Below are 23,054 nucleotides of genomic sequence, written 5' to 3'. Positions count from 1 at the left end.
TTTCCTTTTCCTCGTCCTCTCCTGACGACCACTCATGATTTAATTCAATTGTAATTTGGGGGAAAATATCCATCTTCTTGGTGTAACGCTATAGTGTTAGTTTGTGTCAATGTAGCGAGTGTGACAGCTGATTAATTAACGGTTGTATTTATATTTATAACACCTGTGAGTGGAGTGATTTTACTGTTACAAGTCCCAGTGATGTTGTACTCTATACCAGCACTCACGGAATGCCTCTCGTCCAATCAAATTACTCGGTCGGAACTAACTGTTGTAAAAATATATAGACATATATATATATATATATATATATATATATATATATATATATATAGACATTATATATATATATATATATATATATATATATATATATATATATATGGACATAGACATATATATATATATATATATATATATATATACAGTACAGGCCAAAAGTTTGGACACACCTTCTCATTCAATGCGTTTTCTTTATTTTCATGACTATTTACATTGTAGATTCTCACTGAAGGCATCAAAACTATGAATGAACACATGTGGAGTTATGTACTTAACAAAAAAAGGTGAAATAACTGAAAACATGTTTTATATTCTAGTTTCTTCAAAATAGCCACCCTTTGCTCTGATTACTGCTTTGCACACTCTTGGCATTCTCTCCATGAGCTTCAAGAGGTAGTCACCTGAAATGGTTTTCCAACAGTCTTGAAGGAGTTCCCAGAGGTGTTTAGCACTTGTTGGCCCCTTTGCCTTCACTCTGCGGTCCAGCTCACCCCAAACCATCTCGATTGGGTTCAGGTCCGGTGACTGTGGAGGCCAGGTCATCTGCCGCAGCACTCCATCACTCTCCTTCTTGGTCAAATAGCCCTTACACAGCCTGGAGGTGTGTTTGGGGTCATTGTCCTGTTGAAAAATAAATGATCGTCCAACTAAACGCAAACCGGATGGGATGGCATGTCGCTGCAGGATGCTGTGGTAGCCATGCTGGTTCAGTGTGCCTTCAATTTTGAATAAATCCCCAACAGTGTCACCAGCAAAACACTCCCACACCATCACGCCTCCTCCTCCATGCTTCACAGTGGGAACCAGGCATGTGGAATCCATCCGTTCACCTTTTCTGCGTCTCACAAAGACACGGCGGTTGGAACCAAAGATCTCAAATTTGGACTCATCAGACCAAAGCACAGATTTCCACTGGTCTAATGTCCATTCCTTGTGTTTCTTGGCCCAAACAAATCTCTTCTGCTTGTTGCCTCTCCTTAGCAGTGGTTTCCTAGCAGCTATTTGACCATGAAGGCCTGATTGGCGCAGTCTCCTCTTAACAGTTGTTCTAGAGATGGGTCTGCTGCTAGAACTCTGTGTGGCATTCATCTGGTCTCTGATCTGAGCTGCTGTTAACTTGCGATTTCTGAGGCTGGTGACTTGGATGAACTTATCCTCAGAAGCAGAGGTGACTCTTGGTCTTCCTTTCCTGGGTCGGTCCTCATGTGTGCCAGTTTCGTTGTAGCGCTTGATGGTTTTTGCAACTCCACTTGGGGACACATTTAAAGTTTTTGCAATTTTCCGGACTGACTGACCTTCATTTCTTAAAGTAATGATGGCCACTCGTTTTTCTTTAGTTAGCTGATTGGTTCTTGCCATAATATGAATTTTAACAGTTGTCCAATAGGGCTGTCGGCTGTGTATTAACCTGACTTCTGCACAACACAACTGATGGTCCCAACCCCACTGATAAAGCAAGAAATTCCACTAATTAACCCTGATAAGGCACACCTGTGAAGTGGAAACCATTTCAGGTGACTACCTCTTGAAGCTCATGGAGAGAATGCCAAGAGTGTGCAAAGCAGTAATCAGAGCAAAGGGTGGCTATTTTGAAGAAACTAGAATATAAAACATGTTTTCAGTTATTTCATCTTTTTTTGTTAAGTACATAACTCCACATGTGTTCATTCATAGTTTTGATGCCTTCAGTGAGAATCTACAATGTAAATAGTCATGAAAATAAAGAAAACGCATTGAATGAGAAGGTGTGTCCAAACTTTTGGCCTGTACTGTATATAAATACATATACATACATATATATATATATATATACATATATACACACACATATACACATATATATATATATATATATATATATATATATATATATATATATATATATATATATATATATATATATATATATATATATATGTACATATACAGTACAGGCCAAAAGTTTGGACACACCTTCTCATTCAATGCGTTTTCTTTATTTTCATGACTATTTACATTGTAGATTCTCACTGAAGGCATCAAAACTATGAATGAACACATGTGGAGTTATGTACTTAACAAAAAAAGGTGAAATAACTGAAAACATGTTTTATATTCTAGTTTCTTCAAAATAGCCACCCTTTGCTCTGATTACTGCTTTGCACACTCTTGGCATTCTCTCCATGAGCTTCAAGAGGTAGTCACCTGAAATGGTTTCCACTTCACAGGTGTGCCTTATCAGGGTTAATTAGTGGAATTTCTTGCTTTATCAATGGGGTTGGGACCATCAGTTGTGTTGTGCAGAAGTCAGGTTAATACACAGCCGACAGCCCTATTGGACAACTGTTAAAATTCATATTATGGCAAGAACCAATCAGCTAACTAAAGAAAAACGAGTGGCCATCATTACTTTAAGAAATGAAGGTCAGTCAGTCCGCAAAATTGCAAAAACTTTAAATGTGTCCCCAAGTGGAGTCGCAAAAACCATCAAGCGCTACAACGAAACTGGCACACATGAGGACCGACCCAGGAAAGGAAGACCAAGAGTCACCTCTGCTTCTGAGGATAAGTTCATCCGAGTCACCAGCCTCAGAAATGGCAAGTTAACAGCAGCTCAGATCAGAGACCAGATGAATGCCACACAGAGTTCTAGCAGCAGACCCATCTCTAGAACAACTGTTAAGAGGAGACTGCGCCAATCAGGCCTTCATGGTCAAATAGCTGCTAGGAAACCACTGCTAAGGAGAGGCAACAAGCAGAAGAGATTTGTTTGGGCCAAGAAACACAAGGAATGGACATTAGACCAGTGGAAATCTGTGCTTTGGTCTGATGAGTCCAAATTTGAGATCTTTGGTTCCAACCGCCGTGTCTTTGTGAGACGCAGAAAAGGTGAACGGATGGATTCCACATGCCTGGTTCCCACTGTGAAGCATGGAGGAGGAGGTGTGATGGTGTGGGGGTGTTTTGCTGGTGACACTGTTGGGGATTTATTCAAAATTGAAGGCACACTGAACCAGCATGGCTACCACAGCATCCTGCAGCAACATGCCATCCCATCCGGTTTGCGTTTAGTTGGACGATCATTTATTTTTCAACAGGACAATGACCCCAAACACACCTCCAGGCTGTGTAAGGGCTATTTGACCAAGAAGGAGAGTGATGGAGTGCTGCGGCAGATGACCTGGCCTCCACAGTCACCGGACCTGAACCCAATCGAGATGGTTTGGGGTGAGCTGGACCGCAGAGTGAAGGCAAAGGGGCCAACAAGTGCTAAACACCTCTGGGAACTCCTTCAAGACTGTTGGAAAACCATTTCAGGTGACTACCTCTTGAAGCTCATGGAGAGAATGCCAAGAGTGTGCAAAGCAGTAATCAGAGCAAAGGGTGGCTATTTTGAAGAAACTAGAATATAAAACATGTTTTCAGTTATTTCACCTTTTTTTGTTAAGTACATAACTCCACATGTGTTCATTCATAGTTTTGATGCCTTCAGTGAGAATCTACAATGTAAATAGTCATGAAAATAAAGAAAACGCATTGAATGAGAAGGTGTGTCCAAACTTTTGGCCTGTACTGTATATATATATATATATATATATATGTACATATATATATATATATACATATACATATATATATATATATATATACATACATATATATATATATATATATATGTACATATATATATATATATGTACATATATATATATATATATATACATATATATATATATATATATGTACACACATATATATATATATATATATATATATATATATATATATATATATATATATATATATATATATATATATAGCTAAATGCTCTGCTGGTTTTCTAACTGGAAGTATTTGTAAACAACAAGGCGATTCCCTCTGTAGTCCGGCCAGACGGATGAGTCATGGCCTTGTAAAAGATTATGTTTGTTTCTTTTAATTGGCGAGAATGTGTCACTGCAAACGCGACAAACATCCACTAACTTTGATGCCGTTTTCTGTGAGCGCGACTTGAGCCATTTTGTACCGCTACACGTGTTTCTAGTGGGACTATGTTTACAAGCACAAGAGTTCAGCGAACCACCGAAGGACCGCCCTGTGGATTTACTTTTGGTTCTGCAATGTAGGGAGTTTTTTTAAACTCTGAAATTGTATCCACCCATCTAAACACAAAATCAGGGAGAAAGTCATCAGTCTTTAGTTAAGCAAAGCATCTAAAGACTGACTTGTGAGTCTATACTCTGTGTATCAGATCCACCCCTCACTTCTCCAAAGCTCCAGCCTCTCCCCCTAATGTGGTCACTTCTGGGTCTGAAAAACCAAGATAGCAAAGGCCAAAATGCCAACCTTGAGGCTTCAAAACAGCAGTCCACAAACCAATGGGTGGCATCACAGTAACTACGTCCATTTTTATACAGTCTGTGGCTTATAGCTGAGTCAGCCTAAAGCCTGATTTATGGTTGGGCACTCGACACTTCTGAAGAGTGCCATTCAACAGAAATTAAAGAGCAGCAAAATGTTTTCAATTTATGCTTCTGGGAAAGGTTTTGAGTTGTCTCAATGGTTACCAGAGAACCCCTGAGTTTTTAATGCTCCTTGTCTATTTTTGTCGTGTTCAATATAGTGTAATCTGCACAGACAGCTGTTTAAAACTACACAAATATTCCACTGTATAATATCTACATTCAGGGGAGTAGCCATCATTTCAGAAGTGAGGGGGACAAATTGTTCAGAGATCTATTGAGTGATTTATCATCCTCTCACATTCAATTGCACCTCTCCTTAGGGGCTAAAGAACCACATAACCACAAACAGCCACAGTACAGCACCAGGGGACCGACTTTAGTTCTTTAAAATTATATACAAGCAAAATCTGAAGTTTTAGCTGCCAAACTGACACAAATTGACACAGAATGACCCTCGGGCATCTACAGGGTAAGAAGCCAGATAATTAAGTGTCAAATACCTGGCTGGTTTCTCCCTGTCCCTCTTCTATCTATTGCAATAATATAGATAATAAATGTGCAAAGCAAAATTCATAAATGGAATTAGGAATAGTAGTGGTGACATAGCTGTGGAAAGTAACCTCAGTCACTATTATGCTATAGATATTTTCTCTCAGCCAGTTAAAATCTCTCCTCACCTGTGAAGACCCTGCATGATCATCCTTGCTGGCCCCTGGTCCACTGTCTCCTCCCTGACCCTGCTCTTTCTATTATGGCAATAATGATTAAAAAATATGTGCAAAGCAATAGTGAGAACAAGTTCCACGTGCTAGCCAGAGGTACCCTGACTACTGTTAGGTACCAGGATGAGATCCTCAGACCCACTGTCAGACCATATGCTGGTGCAGTGGGCCCTGGGTTCCTTCTGATGCATGACAATGCCCAGCCTCATGTGGCTGGAGTGTGTCAGCAGTTCCTGGGTGATGAAGGCATTGATGCTATTGACTGGCCCGCCCGTTCCCCAGACCTGAATCCAATCGAGCACCTTTGGGATATAATGTATCGTAGCATCCACCACCTCCACATCGCACCAGACTGTCCAGGAGCTTACTGATGCCCTGATCCAGGTCTGGGAGGAGATCCCCCAGGAGACCATCCGTTGTCTCATCAGGAGCATGCCCAGATGTTGTAGGGAATGTATACAGGCACGTGGAGGCCATACACACTACTAAGCCACATTATGCGTTGTCCTGAGGAAATTCACAGAAGTTGGATCAGCCTGTGGTCTGATTTTTCCACTTTGATTTTGGGTAAGATTCTGAATTGAGTCCAAAATGAGTTAATGATTTTGGTTTCCATGGATTGTTCTTACATTATTTTGTTTTCAATGAATTACACTATGTAATCAATAAAGATTTTCATCTGGAATATTTCATTCATCAAGATCTGGGATGTATGATTTAAGTGTTCCCTATTTTTCTGAGCAGTGTATTTAGGTTCAGTGAATGTCTGCTGTCAGTCAGCTTGGTGAAGGCAGTTTGGCCAGCTACTGTGGTAGCTAGTTGCATGGACTGAAAACTACTATCTCCATGGCAACGATAATAACACTACTAATCACATTGCACAACAAAAAATGATGTTGTCCACGACATAGCAAAATCCTTACGGTGCGCAACATGAAAGTAAAGTGTCAAGCAACGCTTTTTTCTGTCAAAAATACAACATTTCTGTTGAACCACACTGTGTCCAACCATAAACTAGGTTCCACCCAGGGGTACTACAGTATTATAAATAAGAATAAATAATGTGAATGTTGTATTCTAACAAAAAGCCTTTCTAATTATAAATTATTTCAGTCACTTCATTAAGTTATTACAAAAATCAAGGGATCACAGTGATAAAGGGAGAGCATTCCATGCGTTGGGGCAACAGCTGGAAAAGCGCGGGCAACTTGGGTTATATAGCAGGTATGAGGGGACAGCCAGAGATGTTTGGTCAGATGGCCCAAGTGGTCAATTCGGCGAATATGGGAGGTCAGCCATGCACTGTGGTGTTTGACCCATGCAAGGCTCTAAAAGTCAGCACCAGTATTTTGGATGTGGGATTCAATGGGAAGACAGTGAAGAGAGAGTAAACAAACATTCATTTAAGGTAGACAATTGGCTGGTCTCATCAGGTTTAAAAGAGCAATATAATTGAATTTCATCAGCATAAAAATGGTAAAAAAAAAAAAAAATGCTGCTAAAATGGTTACTAATCTGTCCTGGAGGTATAAAAGGAATAATAAACAACCCAGAACAGAGCCGCATGGGACAAGGCATGAAAGAGATGCTGTGTCTGACATAAACTGACCCACAGAGGCAGCAAAACGCCTATCAGCAAGGTAACCAATCCAAGGCAGACCTGAAAATACCCACCAATTGGTTAAGCCTATTTAAACGACTATAATGATCTACTGTATCAAAGGTAGACCAGAATTCAAGTATTACCAGTAATGGCCATTTCCCATCATCTGCAGCCTTCATAATGTCATTAGTGACTTTAAGAAGAGTCATTTTTGTGAGTGTTGTCTACTAAAAACGTGACCAAATCAGGACTGTATGCTTCTGTTGAAGAACAGTAACTTTCAAATCAAATGTTTGACATTAAAAGTAGAATTTCAAATTTATTTACAGTATTTCACGGAAAACAGTATTAAAACACAGATAAGTCAACATCTTGATCCCTGCAGACACTAAGACAAAATAAACCTATTAACCAAAACTAAAGATTTACAATGACAATTGAATGACGTAATTGAGCAATAAAGCTGTAACACCATTCTCACCATGTAAAAATGTCAGTGAAAGAGGATAAAATAAGCATGCAATTCAGTGGTTTAAACAATAATATAACACACCTGGTTTGTATGTAATCTGTGTTGAGCACAATACAGAAAATAGTAGAAAATGATTTTTTTCCCCACGGTTAGGAGAAAATACAGTGTGGCATATAATGCAAAAACACTGTAGATACAAAATCATGATATAAAAGTGACAGAACGATTATTACATAGTGTCAAAGAGATCTGCTCAGTGAGATTAAAGTGTGAAGAGGGACACAATAACATCCAGTTTGTTAATATATACAAACACAACCCTCAACACATTAAAAAAGACAGATGAATCCCATTTCCGTCTGAATTCATATATGCAGTATAAAAAGTTTCACTGTCTTCACACACACACACACACACACACACACACACTCCTCTTGCCTTTCATCACATGACCGTGCAGCTGCGCTTGGCTGAGGTGGTCCAGCGCAGCCAGTTTAGGTTTTCCTCTGTGTAAGGTGGGTACCGCAGGCTGTTGATTCTCTCCAAAGCCCAGCCACGCAGCATGCAGCCCCGCCGGTGGCTGAATGTCTCGAAGCCCCAGCGGCCGTGGTAACTGCCCCAACCACTGGCCCCTAGAAGGAGTGGCCAAAACCATATCATCAGTCAAAAAAAAAAGTGCATACATGCAGAATAGAGTGCCGAAGTCATGCCCCTTCCGGTGAAGCTCATGGGACCTTAGATCGGAAAAAATATGAATGGCAGTGAATGAGGAGAGAAATATTATCTTTTGGTCCTGTTTGAGTTGTGACATGAAATCCAAATATGTCGTTAATGAATTTAAAACATAAATTTTAAGGTCAAGACTTTGTGGTAAAACTGTTGAGATATGAGCTTTTGAAAAAAACGTAATTAGAAAAACTACATAGGAGGCGGTGGCGTATGTGACGTCATAGCTTTCGCTCTCTTCCTGCAGCTTGGAGTGACTGCAACCTGGCACATATCACATAGACATCTTCAATCATAAATCGATTAATCATAAAACAGTGGAATTTCAGTGGGGAGGCCAAGCTGCAGGAAGCGAGCGAAAGCTATGACGTCACATACGTGACCTCCTCCTGTGTACTCTTGAGTCTTTTTAATTAAAAAGCTCATATCTCATCAGTTTTACCACAAAGTATGACTTTCTTGAGCCTAAAATTTATGTTTTAAATTCATTAACAACATATTTAGATTTCATGTCGCAACTCAAACGGGAACAAAAGATAATATTTCTCTCCTCATTCACTGCCATTCATATTTTTTCCGATCTAAGGTCCCATGAGCTCTACCGGAAGGGGCGTGACTTCGGCACTCTATGGTGAAACTTACAAGTTAAAGTCTCTCTTCATAATATCAATCAGACTACAAATCAAAGAAAGCAGCATTTGAAGGCCTCACTGATTTACCTTTTAGCATTATTCCACTAAATACACACCTGTTCTCAGCCACAAAACTCAACACAATTCAGTGGTTTAAGATATTTGCATATTTTTCAATATTTTCATATGAAAACAACACCCTAAAAAAAGCTGACCCTCTTTCAATTTTTCTGTAATGGTCAGACCACAGATTGTATAAAATAATGACATAATTCATTGGTTTGTTCCTTTTGTAGCTTGTTTTTATGAGCTGAGATAATCATTCATATCAGAAAATGTTACTGTGAATCAGTTCCAGCCACAATATACAGAGATGAAACTAAAGCACATCTGTGAGGGTCCACCTCTCGTAAATGCCATCATCTATCCATCTGTCCATACACGTGTGCTCTATTGTTCTGGAGAAAAGCTGGCTTTCCTAGCTAAACATTTTATCCACTGATTCATCTTAGAAACAAACAAGCCATTCAATCACCACATCCAATTAATTAAACTCTCATTTTAAACATGTAAAAATATTTGTTTTGATAATTAAAACTTTCCCAGCCTTAACCAAACAACTGTATGTCTGTCTGGGTTTTCCTTGAGATCTAAAAATAATAGTGTCAGTCTTTTTACTGTGGAGGACAACATAGTGTTTGATAGCTTAATACTCACTGTCTGTGGAGCTTTGAAAAGAGACTGCCTAATTATACTTTGTCTTTAGAAGACATTGGTAAAGCCCAACTATCTGCATATAAAAACATCACCAAAAATCCTTAACACAATAAAACACTACCCTGTGGGACTGCACTGCACTGACTTCAGTGGTTTGATGTTAGGGTAGAACAATGTGGGAAAATGATCTTATCATGTTTTGTTTAAGACTAATTTTGCCATTGCTCTTTCGTATGTGTTTTTTAAAGTTCTGTATCTTCTGTATTATACACATGTAAGAAATTATTTTGTAGTATAGGCAACACAACTTTGGATACAGTCAACACAGAAAACTGCCTCTTTAATCTGGTATTGCAAATTTTCTTTAGGTTTATAATAATGGAATAGACAGTACTTAGAGATACAAAATCTGATTTTGTAAAAGAACCCAGCAGTGCCCCTGAGAACTCATCAGATCAGAGGGAACTTTGGAAAATGGGCAAGTGGGAGAAGCTTTAGATGAGGGTCACACTTACCTACACCTCCAAAGGGCAGGGTTGGCAGGGACATGTGGACAATCCCATCATTAGAGCAGAACCCTCCACTGCTGCTCTTCTCTAGAACTGTCTTTATCACCTTGAGAAAGAATGGACAATGTCATGTTGAAGACAACATGTCTACAGCTTAGGGCTGGGTGATATATTGATTTTTTTTAAATATATCGATATATTTTCAAGCAAGATATACTGTAGATTTAGACAATACCATTTATATCGATATAGGTTCAAGTTGCAGCACGTAACACATACCAGTGTTCATCTCTCCTCTCTCATACTCTCTGCACAGCTCCGCCTCATACATTCACTCACGGTGTCACCATCAACACTCAGAGAGACACAGAGCTGCTTTTCTGTCTGTTAATTAGTCTATAGTGCGACATCGGTCTATATGTTGCACAAGCTCTCTGTGAGATGAATGAAGTTACCGTAGTAGGACACGTACAATACTGTGGGCCTTGTCCTCTTTTAGCCATGTCCAGTCATGCCATGACGCGCCAATTTGTTTTAGTTATTAGTTTAGACGCGCTGTGCCACGCCGAGCTACGCAGCTACTCCTTCTCCAGAGAAGGTCAAAAAGCTGGGCTGCCCGCACTCAAGCGATTACGATTTTGAGGTCAAACGATTTCAAAATTAATGAAATCGAGTGTAAACCATTTTTGGTCACGGGCGCCTGGAGATGTTATTTTGTCTTCTACGGAAGCCATGCATGCGCAATAACGCCCCTCCCCTCCTCTCCTCTATTCCTTCACGAGCCAGTCAAGTAGGTGAACTATGAATAATGTGAGATTTCAAAAACAGCGTGCGGGAAATGGCAGAGGGAGAGCAAGAGAGGTTGGTCTGTGTGTGTGTGTATGTGTGTGTGTGTGTGTGCGCGCGCACACTTCGCCTTGCGCAATACAGAGAGCAGAGGAGAATTATAAACGTGTGACCATGTAGCGACAGAAATGACATGCCGTCGTGTAAATAATATAAGTCATCATGTGTGCCGCAAAATCATTTGCATAATCGTGATTTCAATTTTGACCAAAATAATCGTGATTATGATTTTTTCCATTATCGAGCAGCCCTACTCTGTACTAGGAATTAAAATATGTCTATAACCAAATAAGCGGAACTTTATTAACGGCTTTTCTTCAATTAAGAGAAGCGTAATGATACGTCAAGAAGGAAGAGTAAAAGCAGAAACAGCCACAGTGAGATGTTTGATGAAGAACTGCAGGCAACAGGCTCTTCCTGCACCTCTGCAAACAGCTCACCTCCAACAGCTAAACTTCTTTTATCTGCCCTGCTGTGGAAAAACACATGCAGTAAAAATGACGGGAATTAAGCCGTGGTCCAGCTTGCAACTGAACATGTAGCCAACTTAGTAGAAAATGCCGTGCATTGCCATTCAGCCTGAAAATACTGAGTAATGAATTTTTGTCCGTATCGCCCAGCCCTACTACAGCTATGACATGGGATATTGCAGTGCTCTGTGTTCTTACTGAAGAGTCTTCAGAGAAGACATAGAGGGCCAGTGGCTTCTCTCTGCGGTTGATGAAGCTGATGCCTTCCTCCAGAGACTCAACAGTGAGGATAGGCAGGATGGGGCCAAAAATCTCCTCCTCCATTAGAGCATCATCTTCAGCCACATCCACCACCACTGTGGGAGCTAACACAAGACATTACCACATGAAGACATTATTCAGCATTATGCTGCATAATCCCACATACATGTACAGAGAACTGTATCTGAGAGTTGAAGTTAAATCTGCTACAAACATGGTTTAATTGAGGACATGAGGTCAGTTTGTTAGTAATGTAGACAGATGAGCTGTTCATTTTCCCAAGGTTAAACATCACAAGGAAAAGAATACCTGAGGCTTTAAGGGAAGGGAATGTGTTTGACATTACTGATAGTGCAGGAGACTGTATGGGGAGTTTTCATGATCTAAACCAGTTCATCAGCTCCATTTGCCCCATCTAATCTAAAAGTCCTGCAGTAAATATACTATGGTATTCAGCTGTTATTACTCTCAACCAGGTGCAAGTCTAGAGGGCATCACATGTTTAGCTGTGTGTGTGTGTGTGTGTGTGTGTGTGTGTGAGTGTCTGTCTGTCCACAACTGCCATTCAAATGTCAAAATGTTCAGCTCTTCAGCACTTGTATGCTTGTATTCAGCTTTTGTCCAGCATGTATACTATTTTTTCAACCTTTGCAATGTAAAGTCAATGAGTACGTTGGGGGGGTATGATGGTCACCTGTTCTTTTCTTATCTGCAGCTACAACTTCTATACTAATTGTGCTTCCAATACTACTACTACTGCTGCTGCTTTGTATTACTACAGTATTCAGTGGTATTTTTGAGTTGTTTTTTTTTTGTTGTTGTTTTTTTTCAAAGTACTTTTTCAGCTGCCTCTGTTTCTATGGTTTCAGACCCCTCTGTAGTGTAGTGGTTACAGCACATGCCAGTTGTCAGCAGAGGTTCAAATCCTGTCCAGTGGACTGTAAAAAATTCAAAGTGTTGACTGGGGACCTTAGAACTGCATCTCTGATTTTTGCAGATGATGTGGTTCTGTTGTCGTAATCGCACCATGACCTCCAGCAGGTACTTGGGAGGGGAGTTTGCAGCCAAGTGTGAAGCTCCTTGCACTTTTCATTTTCATCTGCTGTTCATTGTTGTACTCATTTACTGTTCAGTGTTTTACTTATTACAGTACTTTAAACTTCAGGGATTACTTTTATATTTTTCCATTCATTTGTTTACTTGTCAAAGTTTTTTCAAAATGCTGCAGGCAGCTCCCTGTACTGTTTCATTGGAAAAGTTCTCAGAATAAATATATGTTTAATTGCATTTGAATGAGGTGCTTTGTCAGTGTTTATTTTTTTAATTCTGTATCAACTATGATTTTTACAGCAGACATATATCGGTTGTAAATATCGGCTATCGGTATCTCTGTTTCATAATAATCGATATCGGTTCTGAAAAAAACATATCGGTTGATCCCTACTCTGGAACACTATCTACTCAGTAAAGTCTTGACAGAGATACATAATGGAAGACTGTTTACTTTACTTTCTTTTAAAATGGTCAAAAAAATATACGCTGGTTAAGCAAACTTTCTGTTGCTGCCGATACACAAGTTAGATGCAGCGCTGAAGGACCGGCTCTGGAGCTGCTCCCCACCTGGCGAACAGTCAATTACATATCTGCACGGTTAGCACGAGCTAATATTGCAGCTGTTGGACCATCTAGACAAAATCATACAGATGAAGCTGCTTGACTGTTGTTCAACCCTTAAATAACCATTAGGCAACGTTAGCCGTGTAATGCTATCACAGGGTTCCTGCAACTTTAGGCAGATTTAAGACTTTGCCAATTGACTAATGCCACTTGAAAGACCAATTTTAAAATAATCAAAATTGAAGGAAAGAAAGAGCTGAACTGACATCACTTATTTAGGTTTAGGTGCAGTTTTGCCCAAATGTTAATTGTAACAATCGTAAGTATTTCACAGATATCTGCTTGCCCGAGTTGTACAATATGGTGCACAGTCACGTCGAGAAGCTAATTTCAGATGCTGTGTCCATAAGCTTCACAACAGATATCTGGTCTTCAAGCGTTAGCCAGGTTAGCATGCTGAGCTTGACTGCACAATGGCTGGATGAGGACTTTGTGCTGAAAAAAGCTGTGCTTCATTCCCAAGAGTGCTGTGGCTCTCATACAGCAGTAACGATCTCAGCTGCTTTTGAAGGGATGTTTGAGGCGTGGAAAATCCCCAAGGTAAAAGTACATGCTGTGGTGAGGGATAATGCACGTAACATGGCTAAAGCTACGATGGAGTTTGGTGTGAAAAGTCTGCCCTGCATGGCGCACACCTTGCAGCTGGCAGTGAACGGAGGTGCCCTGTCTCAACGCAGCATCGCAGATGCTCTGGCTGTGGGGAGTAAAGTGGTAGGACACTTGAAGCACTCATCGCAAGCTTACAGTCGTTCGGAAGACATACAAAAGGAACTCAACATGCCTGTTAAAAAGCTGCAAAAAGATGTCACCACCAGGTGGAATTCCTCCTATTATATGATACAGAGTCTGGTGGAGCAGAAGAGGGCTTTAAGTGCATATGCTGCCGATTATGAACTCCCTGCAACGTTAACAGCAACTCAGTGGGGAATTCTAGAGAAGATGATCACCCTACTGGATCCCTTTGAACAGCTAACCAGGGACATCAGCTCCTCCGTTGCCACTGCTGCAGATGTCATCCCTGGTGTGGTGTCCCTGACACGGCTGCTTACCAAGAGTGATGAAGAACAGGACAAAGGGGTGAGAACAGCCAAACGCACTCTATTGGAAACTGTCAGCGATCGCTTCAGTTATGTGCAAGGAGAACCTCTTTATGCCATTGCAACCATAGTTGATGCTCGTTACAAAGATTGTTATTTTGACGCGGACAAGAAGGAGGGAGCATGCAACATGCTTCTGAAAGTTGTGGAAGAAATGGCCAGTGGCAGTGATGATCAGCAAGGAGAGGCTGTTAGTGCCAGTGCAGATGACCCGATCCAGGAGGATAAGGACCCCCCACATAAGAAGGCCCGAACTGGAAGCCCGAAACTGCAGGACATGTACCAAGAAATCCTCGAGGAGAATGAACTCAGCGAACAAGCAGTTACAGGGGAGACGGCATCACAGGAGAGTTAATAATAAATTTTATTAGCTAACTAATTTAATCAAATTGCAGGGTTTTGTTTTGTACATTTATCTTTTTCTAAAGGTGCATGCATACCTGGGAGAAGCCACCATTTTCAAGAAGGAGCGCCTTTTCAACTACTGGAGGTCCAACCAGGCCCGCTTCCCTGCTATTTCCTGTGTAACTGCACCCTGCACCAGTGTTGACAGCGAACGGCTCTTCAGTGCTGTCGCCCATGTCATAGACATCGAATACATTGCGATAATGCCGAAATGCTGATTTTCATCCAGAAAAATCTACCTCTCACTCACAAGGACAAGTGAAAAATAGGACAGGTGTCATATAGCCCAGTCAACATCAGTCTTTCTTTCACTTTAATTTGTTGCACTTTAAAAGAGGGCTATGTTTTGTTTACTGGACTCTAAACTGTCACTGCTTATTTTTTGTGATGTTTTTGTTTTCATTTGCACATTTGGTTACTTGAAAGAGTAGGGCTGATTGAGCCAAGGTTGTTACTTTTTGTGATTGTGTTAACCAAATTATGGCCACTGGCCAGTTACATATAGAGCTCAATTAGAGCAGGGCTTGAGCCCAGTTTATTTTAAGATTGTGTTACCCCAAGCAGGCTAATGACTGGCCCTGCTTTTTTTCTTGTTTACTTGTTTCAGTTGTTTGCACTTTACCTCACAGTTGTATAGGTATAATGTTGTTTACATTTTGTGAAGAAGTACAAATTTGCCCTATGTAGTGGGCGTTTGTCAGGATTATCTCAGGGAGAATGTGATCCAAGCTGCTGTTGGAGGAAATAAATATGGCACTTTTTTCCATAGCCTAACTTAAATTGAAGTAGTTGTCATATTTTGCACAGATAATGTTTATAGTTTATTGTCAAAAGTATGCATGGTGTTGTGTTAATTCCAAGACAAGAGATATGTAATGTTAGTTACCTAAAATGATTTAGTTTTTCTTTTTTTTCTGAAGGGGGGGGGGGGGGGGGCGCATATATCGGTATCGGTTGATATCAGTATCGGAAATTAAGAGTTGGACAATATCGGTATATCGGATATCGGTAAAAAAGCCAATATCGAACATCCCTAGTTCAAATGATGCATTCTCTGTCATTAATTTAACCCAATCTCTATATTCAGGTCTAGCTTGGCCTTTTCAGTCACGAAGAATAACTCTTGCAGCTGAAATAAAGCCTGTCATGGCAAGAGCAAATGCAGGTTTTTAAATTTTAGGTAGACATGACCTGTCTCCCAAGAGGCACAGCTGGATTGATTCAGGTACAGGTACACCAAGCCATTCCTGAATTGTTTTGATTACCTCTCTCCAGAAAGGCAGAACTAAAGGGCAGGCCCACATAGTATGGATGGTGCCTTCATGCGTCTTACATTTCCAGCACAAGTTATTTTCGAGTAAGCCCATTTTGTGGAGACGGACAGGTGTAAAATCATAACGATGAAGTATCTTATAGTGTATAAACCTTCCCTGAGCTTCTCTTGTGAACCAGCCTGCATTAGAGATGATCTTTTTCCAAGAGTCCTTATCAATATTCAAACTTAGATCCTTCTGCCAAATGAGCCTAAGGCTCTCAGTATCGCCATATATGGCATTAGCCGTCATCTTATAAAAAGTGGCAGCTGAATGATTGTTTTTAGGTAATTTAAAATAAGCCTGAATTATACTGTCTTCACCAGGCAGCTGTTTTACCAGACTCACTAAACTACTTCTTATTTGCAAGTATCTCGAAAAGTCAGCTTTATCTTTTAGGTTAAACTGTGTGCAGAGTTCTTCAAAAGATTTAAATGTTTTGTCAATAGCCAAAGATGATAGATTTCGTATACCCTTCGATAACCATGAGTGCCAGTAAATATTTTTTCTCTCCAATGTTATTGCTGGGTTATTCCAAAGTGAAGAATATCCCTGTTTATACTGTGAGATCTTTAATAATTTGTGAAGCTTAGCCCAGATATTCTTTGAGTGTTGTAGGATTGGATTAGCCTCTTTGCTCCCCGAATTATTAAATATTAGGTTTTTTTGTGACAAAACCTCGATTGGACCAAAAGGGACAGTGAGTTCTTGCTCTATTCCTGTCCATCCTAAATAGTTACTCTCATTTGTCCAATGTCTCGCCAATTTGGCCAGCTCAAAGGCAATACTATGCAACTCTACATTAGGTAGGGAAAGCCCACCATTACTTCTCGTAAAAAGTTTTCCTAAATTAATCCTTAGTTTCTGAAATCTGAAATCTCTGATTAATCTCACATGTCTTAGTGATTATTTCTCCCTGTTCGTTTCTAATTCCTGAGATGACATGTGCTGCATCTTGTTGTTTTAACTGCCTGGCTAATAACTTACTGGCTTTAGTTCCATTCTCAAAAAAATTGGCCTTTGTCCTAAAGAGAGAATACTCTGCCTTTTTGTTATAAATTTTATTAATGTCTCATTTTAATTTACAGATTTCTTCTAATAACATGTCATTGTAATTAAGGGACAGATCTTTTTCCTTTTTTTTGAGTTGGGATTCTAACTTAATCATTTTAGCATTATTATCTCTTTTCTTTTTGCTTGAATATGCAATAATTTTACCTCTAATAAAGGCTTTAGATGCATTCCAAACAGAGCTGAGTTTCTCAGAAGAACCAATATTTATCTGGAAGAAGGATCTAATATTTTCATCTAGCCTTTCCTTAAAGACTGGATCTTGAAATAAAGAAGTGTTACATCTCGATCTGCTGCTCTTAACTGACTCCTCACCAACTACTAAATCAAGCATCACCATTGCATGATCAATAAACGCAATAGCCCCAATTTTACATGCAATGCATTTATCACTCATAGATTTTGAAATTAAAAAATAATAGATTCTTGAGGTTGATTTGTGTTTATGAGAGGAAAAAAAGTAAATTCTCTTTCTCTAGGATTAATCAATCTCCATATATCCACTAGGCCATGATCTTCCGCCAATTGGTGTATTGCCTGTCAATCCTTTGGGGTTCTTTTGCTGTAGGTTGATCTATCTAGTATGCCATCTTGAACCTGATTAAAATCCCCCCCAGCACTGTGTGTCCATTACCAATATCACCTAGCAGTTTATTGATTTTATAGAAGAAACTGGCATCTTCTGTATTTGGGGCATATATATTGCACAGATTTACCTTGCTTCCATTTATCTTAACTTCTACACATTTAAATCTCCCTTCCTCATCCTTATATTGGTTCAACAGTACACAATTTAGCCTCTTATGGATTAAGATTGAAACTCCACGTTTCTGACTAGAAAAACAACTGAAAAAAGACTGATCTATCCAATTTTGTTTAAGTTTAGTAGCTTCCATATCTGTCAAATGAGTTTCCTGTAGAAACACCACGTCTGCCTTTTAAGATTTACAATAACATAAACATTTCTTTCTTTTAACAGGGTTTGACAAACCATTCACATTCCAAGTAGTTATCTTTATAATATTAGACATCATTAATTGATTTATCAACTAACAGAAATTTGCTTTCCATAACAGAATAAATTGAACATGCCCATCCAGAAATACATTAAGTCTTGTGCTGTCAGAGTAAACTAAAACACAGTATCTGTATGCTGCTATAAAACTCAAGTCTGTGCAAAACGCCAAATCAAAACTTACACACATAGGCACACACGCACACACACAAAAGAAAAAACGATAAACATGTGGCATATCTAGATGACGTTCATCTTCCCTCATGCATAGCCATTAATGATGATGGATACAGTTAACATACCTGTTCAAGGCATAATGTGCCCATGTTCCACGTTATTCACTCTTGCGGCGTGTGTGTAATAAACTCCATTGCCTTACAGGGGTCCTCAAAACTTTTCCTCTCTCCCCTCCACGTAAAACGAAGAGTAGCAGGGTGAGCCAGTGTAAATCTGATGTCCAGGTCATGAAGTTTCTTCCTGACTTCGGCAAACCTCTTCCTCTTCTCAACCACTTCTTTTGTCATGTCAGGAATGAAGGAGATCTTACAGTCATTCCAAACGATTCCCCACGTCTCTGTATCGTTGCTTTGCAGCCGCGAGCACCCTCTCCCTCTCCCTCTCCAAAAAATTGTGGAAGTGCATGATGAACGGCCTTGGTGGTCGACCCTCATCTGGTAATGGCCCCCCGGTGCGGTGCACCCGTTCTATCTCCGTTTCCAAAAGTTTTACGCACAATGCATCAGATATCATTCTTCTCACAAGTTCTCTTGCGTTACCAGTTTCGTGGCCAGTCACGTGGGAACGCTGACCAAGATGGTTGCCTAGAGCGAACGTCCCGCCAGTTCGCTCACTTTCCCTAGTCTATGTACAAGTAGGACCTTTATTTCTACTACATATCAGCTTCGAACGAAGGCCTGTACCAACTCTGCAACGACACCCAACAAGAAGAAGGCTGAGATATAGCGGTGTCTACAAGAAACGGTAGTGCGAGGCATAATGCAGCCGATGCTAGCATGGCTAGCGCCGCAAGCATGCGAGGGGATACCATTTCTAAAGAGGACACGCCGTCTCCGCCGCTAGTGGCATTGACCGCCCTGACCGACCTGCAAGCTACTCTGGAGAAGGCTATGCGTGAAATGGCTCAAGTCAGCAGTATTCTGCATGATTTACAAGTGGATGTCTCACAGCTGAAATCATCACAGGCCAAAATGGAGACGGAGGTTGCTGATATCAACGACAAGCTTGAGCAAGCAGATGCGCCAATTATAGAGTTGGAAATGGAGACGCACGGCTTGAAAAAGAGATGAAAAAGAGAAACCAGCAATATGAGGAACTTGAAAGAGCGATGCAGGACATTGAGAATAGACACAGGCGTCTCAGCCTTCGCCTTGTTGGTGTAAAAGAGCGCTCTGAAACTGGTAACATAAACATTGTTAAATAATAATATTAGCAAAAGCAGCAAAAAAAATCCTCACATTTGTTAAGCTGGATGCATGGTATGTTCTTGCATTAAAACTGACTTAGATTATTAAAATAGTGAGTAACTGTATTTTTTAAAATTAATTAATTCATTCATTCATTCATTCATTAATAATTGACTCAGTTCCAGTCGTACTTGTACATTTTCATGTTTCCAGTGAAAAATCTTAATTTGTAAAGTAACTAGTGACAAAAGCTGTCACATAAATGTAATGGAGTAGAGGCAGACAGTGGCATGAGAAAAAAAACTAATATTTGTACTTACAGTATCTGAGTTAATGTATTTAGTTACATCCCACCACTGGGTGCAGTTTATATTATCTTCATGAGTTTGTGAGTATGACCTGACTCGACTTGCTTGACTTATAGCAAGGACTTGACTTGCTTGATTTTTGATTTTCACCACAATGACTTGGGACTTGCTTATGACTTGAAGATTGTGACTTGAGTGAGACTTGCTCATCACTTGCACCTGTGACTTACTCCCACCTCTGGCATTTTATTTTCTGTTGTTATATCCCTAAGATCAGTTTTGCTGAAGAAAATAAAAGGCTGCAGTCAGTTTGTGACAGCCTAACTAGCATCCATATTGATTTCTGTTGTTAAAAGGGAGACTGAACCAATTTTCAAACTGCTTTGTGTCACTGTAGTGGGTGCAGTTTGAGCAGATGAAAGGTGTTTGGATTCTCTCTATGCTGCCCAGAACTCCCCGTTCATCCGCCGGCGCGGGTCCCCGGGTTTCCCATCGTCTGGCAGACTTTTCCAGCGAATGAGCGGGGAGCTCCAGCTACTGGCAGTCCAGATAGAGGTTTAGTTAATGCTAACATTAATGTTACCTTGTGTCGGGTCCACTCCATAGACTGAATGCTTTCTCTTGAAATGCTTAAGTATTGATGTTGTGTTGTCGTGGTAAGCTAGTTTGGTTTTACAATAGACACACTGTATAGAGTTTCCTTTTGTCTCAGCTTAAAATTTGGAAACTTTCTGTCTTTTGGTGTCTTCTTCAAGTCTCATGTCCACAGCATAAGTGTGTTGCGCCACAGTAATAATCATCAGTGTGAAACACAGTGCATGTATGTGCAGGAGAACTTTATCCAACTGATCCCAGGACAGAGCTCACACTCCCGCAGCAGTAGTCTCCTAATGATGGTGAATGAAATGATGGGCGTGTTTATATGCACATAGAGCTGGGAAATAAGATCCGATCACTAGTTGCCCCTTGAGATGCATTCTAATGTCAGGTGTGAACAGACAGACTTGGAGCTGTCCAATGTGATCAGATCACCTAAGACTCATGTTAATACCAGATGCAAACAGGCTACTACACCGTCTGGACATTACTGCTTCTTACCCACCTATGTACTTGTCCTCCTGGTTGCTTTCCCCTCCCAGAACAACCTTGCCATTGGACCTCCCAAGCAGTTCCATCAGTCGAGTCCAGTGTCGGGGTGACACAATGCGGGACAGGTCAGGACACTTCTGGGGCGCCTTGCTGTAGAATTCCTCCAGGGTCTCACGCAGTGCAGGCAGCAGAGCATCCCGGGTGGACTGTGAGCACAGCACAAAGTCCGGAGCTACGCAGCTCTGGCCAGCATTAAAAAACTTTGCCCACACCAAGCGGCGAGCAGCGCCTGCGATGTTAGCCTGACCATATATGAAGCATGGACACTTACCGCCCAGTTCCAGGGTCACTGGAGTCAAGTGGACCGAGGCTGCCTGCAGGATGCTGCGTGCCACAGTCTGAGAACCTAAAAGACAGAGCTAAAAAGTCAGTGTCCAAAGTAGACAGAAGTGATCCTCTGGTGAGCATGAATGTGGTTTCTACATTTTATGACAATCTGGCTAGTGGATGTCCTGTAACATTTCTTATTACACTTTAAACATTGTTGTAAACTAAGTACTTGAATCATATATTACAGGGCCAGCTGACTGATTTAAGTTGCACATATCATTTGAATGCAAAGTGTGTCACGCAAAGCATTAAAATAGAATGATCAAAAGCAGAGAGCTTTACATGGCATTGCAGATGTTAATTTAGTACAGGGTATATGGTATATGACTGTATTTGTGTTAAAAAGCAAACAGAATTATAGCTGTTGCGCAGCAATGGTCGGGGCCGGGCAATTTTAGGCAAAATTAGGCAATTCTGAGCAACACACACACTAAAACAAAGCATATCACAACATAGAAGTTACATCATATAATTATGGCATGCCCTTCAAATTGTGGATGAGTGGCTGAAGTGATCAGACTCATAATATACAAAGGAAAGAAAAAACTCAAGAACAAGAAAGTAAGAATAACATTAACTGCTAGCAATTATGAACAAACTGGCCTGATCTAGCTTAAAGCTAAACATTATCCATGGTGACAACGATGCAAACATTTTTTAAAATGTAAAAGTAGCTATTGGATAGACTGCATATTGACTGATAGCTAAGCCAAATAAACAGGGAAAAGAGACAAGGGATAACAAGGAAAAGTGTTGACAAAGAGTATTTGTCTCTCCGCGAAACTGCCTGGATCATCATTATTTTAACCTTAGTTAGTCTCGCCACCAGACAATCAGAGACCTCCGCCTTCTGATAGTCTGGGGACACTCCTTTCTAAAGTGTGTTTAACACACCGGCGAAAACGGCCGGCAACAAAGCCTCTTGCATTTTTGAAAAGGACACGCCTTCTCGGAAATGTGCGCTCCCCCTTTTCTCGTCCGCAAAGAAACAAACACACAGAGAGCTTGAAAATGGATGCCGAGAGATTTAACTCCGTTTTATCAAACATGTGCTCATCTGTGAAGAAAATATTTTTTCCAGCGGATGTCTTAGTTACAACATGATTGAGCTAACTGGAGTAGTTTCATGTGGTATCCGACAACGGGAGGCTTTTAACAGATGACGTCCTGATGTTAGCTTTGCTGCTGCTCTTAGCTGTCCCTGTCAGCTGCAGCCACTGATGCTTTCTAGACATTGTGATTTCCCAAAACTGAATAAATACCACACATAGCAACACAAAACTGCTTTGCTAGCTCAATCATAAATTACTTACTAAGATAACTAATATATCCGCTGGAAAAAGTATTTTTTTCACGGACTGTTTAATGAGTTATTACCTATTACAGATTCCTAACGGCTAAGGAATCGTAATGTTCGTTCAATCATTGTGTTTATAGACTTTACAAACATCGGATTTGTCTAAACGGTGATACAGTGATGTGAAAAATGTGATATATATATATATATAAAAGCTCTGCTGGTTTTCTACCCGGAAGTATTTGCTAACAACAAGGTGATTCCCTCTAACGTTATAGTCTGG

At 40.3% G+C, this 23,054-nt stretch overlaps 1 protein-coding gene across 4 annotated transcripts in view; it reads right to left on the bottom strand.

The window, feature by feature from the left end:
• Positions 1–7,358: 7,358 nt before the first annotated feature.
• Positions 7,359–23,054, bottom strand: part of aldh3b1 (aldehyde dehydrogenase 3 family, member B1) — a 42,006-nt gene continuing 26,310 nt past the window's right edge. For 3 of the 4 annotated variants that reach the window (XM_033644814.2, XM_033644817.2, XM_078161746.1), the window contains 4 exons: positions 21,098–21,490; positions 11,623–11,789; positions 10,115–10,214; positions 7,359–8,156 (listed from right to left, as the gene is read on the bottom strand). In XM_033644814.2, coding sequence (XP_033500705.2) covers positions 7,969–8,156; positions 10,115–10,214; positions 11,623–11,789; positions 21,098–21,490 — 848 coding nt within the window. In that variant the 3' untranslated portion in view covers positions 7,359–7,968. The remainder of the gene's footprint in view (positions 8,157–10,114; positions 10,215–11,622; positions 11,790–21,097; positions 21,491–23,054) is intronic. The other variant, XM_033644816.2, reaches the window with a different exon arrangement.

This window comes from Epinephelus lanceolatus, chromosome 18 (genome assembly GCF_041903045.1).
Source record: "Epinephelus lanceolatus isolate andai-2023 chromosome 18, ASM4190304v1, whole genome shotgun sequence".
NCBI classification, from domain to species: Eukaryota; Metazoa; Chordata; class Actinopteri; order Perciformes; family Serranidae; genus Epinephelus; species Epinephelus lanceolatus.
This window is presented reverse-complemented; position numbering and strand designations above follow the sequence as displayed.